This window comes from Trypanosoma theileri (assembly GCF_002087225.1).
Source record: "Trypanosoma theileri isolate Edinburgh chromosome Unknown TM35_Tth_33_V1, whole genome shotgun sequence".
Classification (NCBI taxonomy): domain Eukaryota; phylum Euglenozoa; class Kinetoplastea; order Trypanosomatida; family Trypanosomatidae; genus Trypanosoma; species Trypanosoma theileri.
In genome coordinates this window covers 25,493-34,688 of record NW_021639875.1, presented here as the reverse complement: position 1 = coordinate 34,688, position 9,196 = coordinate 25,493, and the positions used below count along the sequence as shown (strand labels likewise).

Genomic DNA, 9,196 nt, shown 5'->3' with positions numbered 1-9,196 from the left:
GTTTTTTTTTTTTTTTTTTTTTTTTTTTTTTTTTTTCTAGCTTGTATTGAATGAAGGTCTCCAACTTTATTTCTCTCTATAATCCGCGGCTGTCACTGCTACTGCTGCTGCTGCTGTTGCTTCTTTTGTGTTACGCCGCTGATATTAGTGATGCTGCTCTACAGCCAGCTGTGGCGCTATTTGATAGTGAGCATACTCAGATTTTATCCGTTACAAAATGGCGTGAGATTGACTTTGGTGTACGGAGTAGCATAGGTCATGGTAAGCGGCCAGCGAAGGTGTTTGCCCTTCAGACAACCATTGGCATTTCTGGAAACATGAAAACTGTAGCTGATTCAAGAGGTGCAAGAGATTTGTTTTTGATTCCTTACTGTTCTCTATCCAGTGACACTGCGTCTACTGGGAATATCAATTCTTGCTCACTGGATGATTATGAAGGGTATATATTACTGCGTTTTCGTGGTGGATGGGAAGGAGTTTTTGCAGCATCACTCTGGCGGGACTCAACTATGAATTCAAATGTTATGTCTGCCGTTCATTTTTTCAAGGCCATCGCCAATGATAGTAGTTTGACCTTCCCATTTGATTTGGAACGATCAAGTTCAAAGGTTTCCTCAGCTCTTTCCCGTCGGTATGAGCTCTCTGAGAATTGTGGTGATTTCACAGATGAATGCTTTCAAGGCCGCTACATGACCTATACAACGAGTTTTAAGGAAATACCATTAGATAGATTTACTGGGAGAATGATATTTCATGTGGGTGTAGAAGGTGGTTGGAATGGGCCGTGGACTCTACGACTACAAAGCACGATGCTTCATGACTCCTCTACGTATGTTGACATTGTTATGGTTTTGGTGGACAAAAATGGACCCCTTAAATGGTATTTATGGTTAAATTCAACTTTTTTGGGAAATGTGCTGCTGGTAGTTTTCTGCTTAGTGTGGGTGCTCTGTTTTATAGTGGGAGTTAAGGAATTAGGTATGCGGCTTTCAGTATTGGTTCCACTGAACGAACGCTATGTCACTGTTCTATATGAAGATATTGATGATGATGATCATCAGTGCATCTCTCTCTACCGCATCATGCTCGCAACGCAGGAGATATTTTTAAAAATTCTTAATCAGTTATTTTTGTTACAATGCGCATTTTTGAATCGTCTCCAGTGTTGTTGTTCATGGCGCTGGGGACAGCGACGACGACGATGGATGCATGATTTCACACAACCAAACTCTGAAGATGTGGTGGTGGAGAATGCAAACAATGAAACTGGTTCACGTGAGGTAGAAATGGAAAATGTCGCTTTAAACCCTAGTAGCAGTGGCACGAATAAGAACAATAATAACGATCAAACGCATGAAGAAGAGGGAATACAACAAAGAGAAGAAAGAGGGGAGCGAGAAAACGACGACGACGATGATGATGATGATGATGAGATTTTATGCCGTATATGCCGTTGCTCCAAACCTGTGGAAGAGTTATTTGCGCCTTGTTCTTGTGATGGATCTTCCAAGTATGTTCATAAAAGTTGTTTAGAAAAGTGGCGTACTATGACTTCAAATGAGGAACATAAAAGAGTTTGTGCAGAGTGTAAAACACCCTATGTTTTGATGTTAGAAAGGATTCCAGTATCACCTGATGAATTTCTTAATAGTCCGATATGTGTACCAGCATGTCGAGCGTTCGTTTCGCGTGCCGCCATGATGCTGCTATTTGTGCTTCTTCTATGGATTGGTGGTTATTACTTAAAATTCTGCATGTATCTTGTTACTGGACTTGATGATGGAGTTATATGGTCTTCTGCACACCTTTATCATTGGGTTCTGGGGCTGTACTATATAATTGCACTCTGTCTCAATATGCATGCTCTCGAGTATGTTTTACGCGATTTTTCTGAATCGTGGCAGCAGATGCTAATTCTTCTTATTTCTGTAGCTGTTGTTGAGATTCCTCTCAGTTACGTAGGACAAATAGTATTGTCGTGGTTGCTAAATAGGTCATGGTCATTTGAGGTATCATATGGATTAGGCATAATGGTCACAGCTGTCTTATACGTTGAGGTACTTCCTCACTTATACGAGCATTTACAATCTCTTTTAACAGTACGTGTTGTGGTTGCTCCTCGTACAGAAAGTGTACGAAATAGGGAAATTCTGTAAAATAAAGGTTTTTTTTTTCTCTATATATATATTTATATATATTTATATATTTATATATTTATGATTACTTTCTTATTTTTGATCTGCTGTTGAATATCTAATGACCACTGAAAAGACTGTATCAGTATCAAGTATATAAATATATGTATTACCTTTTGATTGTGCTATTTGTATTTTTGTTTCTTTCTTTTTTTATTTTGTTTGGGTATTTTAGAAAAGGGGTAACACACATCAGAGGTAATGCTCCGGCGTAGCGCACTTTCGTTGTATTCCAGCATCGCGACCCCTATTGGGAAGGGACGCGTTGTGCCATTAAAGTTCGACAGCCTCAAGCCTGTCTACGTACCCAAGAGCTTTGTGACGCAGTTCTTTGTCTTGGGACTGTGGACTATCAGCAACATGGTGCCTAACTTTGTTTTCGCCTTTTTGATTATTGCTGGTGCTCACGGAGGACTGACGGGTGCTTGGCCTCCAGATCCACATTCTCTTCACCCTTAAGAGGAAACTCTATAGTAGGAAAAGGGAAAGAGAAAAGTTTATGGGAATATTGCAGAAAAAACATATGCACGTGTGTTTGTGTCTGTGAAATAAGGAAAAGTAGAGGAGTAGCATGTAGTAGAAGTAGCAGTTGGAAGGGAATATTTATGTGTTGTGTGACCACTGCGGCGGTAGGTAAGGTCGGAATTATGCACTAAGAGAATTTTTTTTTTTTTCACTTTTACTCTCTTTCTTTATCTATCTTCTCTCACTCTCTCCCTATCTCTGGAGGGTAGTGGTTTTAGAGATGCAATGCCGACTGCAGATACAAACTGTCTTTCTTTACCATTTCTGCTTCTAGAAAGAGGAATTGTTTCTCATTCTTTTTTTCCCCTTCTTTTTTTTTCTCTCTTTTCTTCTTGGTGTCTTTTTTTTTTTTTTATTCATGTGGGGGAACGGTATTAGTGGTGGTGGTGGTGGTGGTGGCAATCAAAGGTGCACATCACAACAGTCAGGTTCCCGGAAAAAGTCTTTCCAGACGACCAAAAGAGACTTATTCAATAGGTCTGTTTAATATTAAACAGAGTAAACAGGAAAGATAGATAGAATATAAGAAAGGGGATGGACAACTATAAGATTCTCAATCAACTAGGCGATGGAACGTTTGGTTGTGTTGTAAAGGCAATACATAGGAAAACGGGGCAGATCGTCGCAATCAAAAAAATGAAACAAAAGTACTACACCTGGGAGGAGTGTGTGAAGTTACCTGAGGTGGCGGTAGTGCGCCGCATTCATGGACATCCAAATATAGTCAAAATGAGGGAGGTTATTCGTGAACATAATCAGTTATATTTTGTATTTGAATACATGGATGGGGATCTTCTGGGCGTTATTCGCAAGGCGAAGCAAATGCAAAACTACGCCGTAGGATCTACAGGCCCTCCCCTTGGGTATCCAACAATCAAAAGTTATGCGTTTCAAATCCTGCAGTCACTTGCCTATCTGCATCAACGCGGATATTTTCACCGCGACATGAAACCTGAGAATTTGCTCATAAAGAAAGATCCAACCTCTACACCACAAGAGGTCGTTAAATTAGCTGACTTTGGCCTCGTAAAAGAAATTCGCACACGCCCACCTTTTACAGATTATGTCTCCACACGCTGGTATCGCGCTCCGGAATTACTGCTTCAAGACCGGGCCTATAGCAGTCCTGTGGATATATGGGCTGTGGGCTGTATATTGGTAGAACTCATAACTACCCGCCCTCTTTTCGCGGGAAGTAATGAGGTGGATCAACTGCATAAGATTATGACTGTTTTAGGTTCACCGAACGAACAGATATGGCCTGAAGGTATGATACTTGCCAAAAAGATTCGGTATACATTCCCTTCAATAAAAGGGATCGGACTTGAACGTGTGTTACCAGCACACATCCCTCCTCAGGCATTCGACTTAATAAAACAGATGCTTGTCTATGATCCTAAAAAGCGTCCTACGGCGCAAGAGTGTTTACAACATCCTTACTTTAATGTTGGTCTAGATGAGGGTAATTTTGCACCACCAAACGTTACGAAGCAATTAGCAAATGCTGCAAAGAGATACACTCCAAATCCACAGAGTGCCCCTTCAGGGAATTCTATCTCAAATCCTGCATGTAATACCAATCGACCTTTAATAGGAGCTTCCACTGCCCTACCAAAACAGGGTACTGTGGGACAAAATTCATCATTTTCCCAACAACAACAACAAGGATTCTGTGCACCAGTAGTGGCTGAATCAAAAACTAATTCAGAGGTAAAGGGATATAATTCTTCAATAGTAAAGGGAGATTCATTGAAAGAGCAGAAATCAATGGCCAAGAAAAAAGAAGATTCAACGAGGGCACCGGGTCCTTTTGTGGGGAAAAGCAAGAATAATCCACCTACTGTACAAAAAAATGATAGTGAAGTAGACTTGGATGGACTAATGAATGAGTTTGCGGGAGAACTCAAGACATTAGGTCTCCTTCCACAGCAAAAACAGGAAACTACTTGTTCTACGTTCAATAATACATCTGATAAAAAGAGTCCTCTACAGGATATAAATCTTGGTAGACCACCAGCTGGGTCCCTTAGTACTCCAACTATTTCACCGACTGGGCAAGACCTTGTCACAACGCTCCTTAGTTCCACTCGATATAAGAAGTCTTCTTTTCAAAGTATGGAGAGTGGAAACTCCTTGGTTTCACCAGGACAAGGTCCTCTACAGTCTTTACGGTCTCTAGAACCCTTGAGTCATCGGAATTCTTCATTAGGTGGTAGTGGTGTTAGTGGTGGCGGGAGTAACGCAGTATCACCTTCTATCAAGGCACTGCTAGCAAAACATAGAGAAGGGAAATTCCATTCCATGAAGTAGCAGGACTGTTACCTTTGTGATACAAACAGTTGAATATTGGTTTGATGTACCGTTGCGATGTTTCAATACATATTGCACACTTGGTGAGAGAAATTGACTGTCAAGGATGAATCAATGTGAATACCAAATGTCTTGTTTTTTTTTTTTTATCTTATTTTATTTTCTTCCTAGTTGATTTTTTTTTTTTTGGCGCATTTATACAATATATATATATGTCTGTTTTTTTTTTTTTTTTTTTTTTTTTTTTTTTTTTTATAAGTAATGTGAATGTGAAAGAATAGCAATGCTCAGCGAGGCAATGTCAAAAATAAAATAAAATAAAACCTACTTCGTTGATGAACTGGGGAACGCCTGTCNCAAAAATAAAATAAAATAAAACCTACTTCGTTGATGAACTGGGGAACGCCTGTCTGAAGAAAGTTGGGAAAGATAAACAAGATAAAGTAAAACAAATAAGAAAAAAGAAATAATAAGCCTGTGGTCTCAGCAAATAGTTGAGACTGTAGATTCAAAATCTATCAAAGTAGACACTGACATTTAAGTTTCTTTGTAGCTTCTATTATATAGAAACTTTGAATAATGGCTTTCACGAGCGTTAACGTTGCTATTTTAAAGTCGTACTCTGCGCGTGTTTTTGCCTATTGTGGCGAAGTGGTAACCAATTCATCCACTGGGACTTTGTTGCTCATGGCTGCAATGTCTCTGGTATGGTTCTTCATATTGTATTGGTTCTTTTTCCTCTTCGTTCCGGGTTTTATCATGGACAGACATCTTCGGCACATTCCACAGGTCCCAGGTAAACTTCCACTCTTGGGTCATGCCCTACTTTTGCTGGGGGGTTCACCATGCTCAAAAATGGCAAAGTGGAGTCTCAATCCACATACGTCTACTGAAGCCAAAAAAAAAGAAGATTCCTCACGCCTCAATCGTATTGTCAGCTTTACTGTTTTTCACCAACGTGTTGTGTACATAAATGATCCTGCATTATTAAAACGTGTCCTCCTTACTAACCAACGAAATTACGCTAAGGATATTGCTTCTTCATACAAGCAGTTCATGTGCCTACTTGGTAATGGGCTTGTAACAGCTGAAGGAGAGAAATGGAGGAAAGGTAGATTACTGCTTTCACATGCTTTGCGTATTGACATATTGGAAGAAATTCCTGAAATGGCAATGAAAGCGGTTGGGAGAATTGCAGAAAAATTATCTGCCATCAATGAAAAAATGCCTTTTGTGGATATGAATGAAGAGTTCCGCCACATGACATTACAAGTGATAGGGGAAACTGCACTTTCTTTGACTCCGGAAGAAACAGACCGTATTTTTCCAACACTTTACCTCCCTATTGTTCATGAATGCAATCGACAGGTATGGGAGCCTTGGAGAGCCTTTATGCCATTCTCAGAAGGCAGTCGACAACGCCGTTATTGTTTAAAACAACTTAATAGTATCTTATGTGAAATGATACAGAAACGTTGGGAAGATAGAGACAAACCTCATAAACGTGATATTATGGCACTATGTATTTCTCAAATTGATAAAATGGACGCAAAAATGATCCTACAACTTCGAGATGATGTAAAAACAATACTTTTGGCAGGTCATGAAACTTCAGCAGCTCTATTGACTTGGGCAACTTATGAAATGATTTGTCACCCTGAGGTTCGAGAAAAAGTTCTGGAAGAGGCGAGAACCCTTTTTGACCCAGCACGTTGTAGCAAAAAAATTGTGACACCTCAAGGGTGTACATGGGGAATCCCAACTGCATCTGATGTACGGAAAATTCTTCGATGGTCTCCGGCTGTTCTTCGTGAAACACTACGCAAACACTCTGTGGTTCCATTGGTCATGAGAATGGCTCTGAAGAATGATACATGGCCTGCCTCGGAGACTGGTCTTGACAAGGATGTTGTTATTCCTGCCGGGTGCACGGTGGCAGTGGGAATCCAAGCTGTGCATAATCGCCCTGATATCTGGCCGGATCCTGAAGAATTTAGACCAGAACGTTTTCTTGACGTTGAAATTCCAAATAACACCAACGCCCAGGGTAATGAAAAATATGAGAAAAGTATTGATCCATATTCCTTTATTCCTTTTATCAACGGACCGCGCAATTGCCTTGGACAACACCTTTCGATTATGGAAACTGAAGTGGCGTTGGCATACTTGTTTCTGAATTGGGAGCTGGACCTTTATGGCAGCAAAGTTAAAACCACCGGGGCACCAGACCGTGAACTGCAAGAAGAAGTTGGTAAACCGCATGAATACTTAATACCCATAGTGCCCCGTGAAGGTCTCAAGGTTGTGGGAAGGCCACGGCTGTAGATGATAGTCATAGGTAGCGGAGTATAGGAGGAAGAACAAGATGAAAAGAAAAAAAAAAAAAAAGGGTATGGTAAGAGGGTGAAGGGATCTTGAATTGAGAAAAAGAAATCAAGAAAAAGAAAAAAAAAAGAAAATGAGAAAAAAGTTTGGTGACTGGTAAAAGTGATTTAGGAAAGTGTTTCCTCTTTTGCTTACTTTTGCTTTTTTTTCCCCCACCACAATACCGTGGTTTTTTTTTTTTTTTTCTTTTTTCTCTGATATTTTAGAGGGTATACATGTTGTTGTCTTTATTGTAATTGCCATGATGTATTACAACGACGGAGGTAGTGATGATGTAAACACCTTCTCTGATTCCAGTTCTGAATTAGAGTCGGTGACCCCCAACCGAATAAATTCTCTCTTTACTATGGCCAGTGCGATTTCTACAAAAATACAAAATGCAGGACAAGTATTACGTTCTCTCATTCACCACGAGAGTGGACGCGCGTCTGAGTCGTTGCCGTTGGCGTCCTCATTGCAAGAGGATGGTAGCAGCGGTGTGTGTGGTGTGGATCCAAAGACCGCCTTTGACGTTGATTCCCATCATGAATTTGTGTCCATGGACACATCATTATCGAATGATCTTACGATAAAAGATGAATCTTCCATTCTAAAGGAATGTTCAATAACAGTTCAAACAGTTCAACCCGATAAGGGATATTTGCTTGTGTCCGATAAGGGATGGGAAAATGGTGTTCCTCTAACTCCCCCCCATACGTCTCATCATTCTTTTTCATCATACCTCACAAAGTCATCATTGCGGCGATTAGAAGAAGAACTTTGCGAGCGAATAGGAAATAATAACGATAAGAACTCGGAATCACAAGATGGATCAAGTTTCGCCGCCTGTGCGACAGACTCTTCCTTTTCTTGTGCTCAGTTTTCTACAGAATTGAATGCATATGCTAAAAAAATAATAGTTTATATTGAAAATATTCTCATGTCTTTGAGTGATGACAATAATATGATCTTTACTAGTATAGAAAAAAAGGAAATTGAGGACATTACAGATAGTATTAAGAGAATAGTGAAAGATATTTGCACAGCTTCAGATGATGTCCAGAAGGGTCTTGATTCATACAATGCAGCACTAAAAATGATGACAGAGAAAACCAAATTGTACGAGAAGCGCATTGTTCATATGACGCAAGAAAAAGAAGCTGTCGCTGACTCAAGACGAGAAGCCGTATTGGAAGTTTCAAAACAGCTTCAGAAGAAACGGACGGAGGTAAAGTCTCTTCTTCTACAGTCAGGCGTTCGTAATGATGAATTGCAGAACACATCACTCTATCTTGAGTCAGGAAAAAAACTAAAGAGGGATGTACAGTTTGAAGAGGAAGAAGCGATCTGCGGTTTAAGCTCTGATAGCAGAATCTCTCCAACGTCTGAAGTTTTGCAGAAGAGTGACAGAATGGATGCTTGTTCTATAAATTCGTCGTTAACGATGACATGTGATAATGATGTTGAGTCGAGAAGGCGTTGGATTCTTGATAATGCCTTGGGATATTTTTTAAGATGCAAAGAACCTTCGGTGCCAGAATGCGTTTGTACTATGATTGCACGTATGCAGCCACATGAGATGGCAAATGATGTGCTACGTTCTCGACGGCAGATGTCTTGCCTTTTTACCCTTATGAATCGTTGTCCTGCTGCTACTAGTTTCTACTTGATGCTCTTGGATAAGCGAATGGAGGCAATAGAAAATGTTTTGGATAACCTGGAGAAAGAGTGCTTTACTAGGAAGAAGGAACTTTTCGATCATTATTTCAACTATTGATTATATTTGTGTTTATGATTATGAT

General features: G+C 40.1%; 4 protein-coding genes across 4 annotated transcripts; all 4 read left to right on the top strand.

Annotated features, from left to right (window-relative positions):
- Positions 1-50: 50 nt before the first annotated feature.
- On the top strand, positions 51-2,156 carry TM35_000331160 (uncharacterized protein; the record flags this gene model as incomplete). The annotated part of the gene is made up of 1 exon (XM_029028872.1): positions 51-2,156. One exon carries the CDS (start codon positions 51-53, stop codon positions 2,154-2,156), a length of 2,106 nt encoding a protein of 701 aa, XP_028879725.1.
- A 1,200-nt stretch (positions 2,157-3,356) lies between these two features.
- On the top strand, positions 3,357-5,030 carry TM35_000331150 (protein kinase; the record flags this gene model as incomplete). Its single annotated transcript, XM_029028871.1, has 1 exon — positions 3,357-5,030. The coding sequence occupies one exon, from the start codon at positions 3,357-3,359 to the stop codon at positions 5,028-5,030; it is 1,674 nt and encodes a 557-aa protein (XP_028879724.1).
- Positions 5,031-5,609: 579 nt separating this feature from the next.
- Positions 5,610-7,355, top strand: TM35_000331140 (cytochrome P450; the record flags this gene model as incomplete). Its single annotated transcript, XM_029028870.1, has 1 exon — positions 5,610-7,355. One exon carries the CDS (start codon positions 5,610-5,612, stop codon positions 7,353-7,355), a length of 1,746 nt encoding a protein of 581 aa, XP_028879723.1.
- A 301-nt stretch (positions 7,356-7,656) lies between these two features.
- On the top strand, positions 7,657-9,171 carry TM35_000331130 (uncharacterized protein; the record flags this gene model as incomplete). The annotated part of the gene is made up of 1 exon (XM_029028869.1): positions 7,657-9,171. The coding sequence occupies one exon, from the start codon at positions 7,657-7,659 to the stop codon at positions 9,169-9,171; it is 1,515 nt and encodes a 504-aa protein (XP_028879722.1).
- Positions 9,172-9,196: the final 25 nt, after the last annotated feature.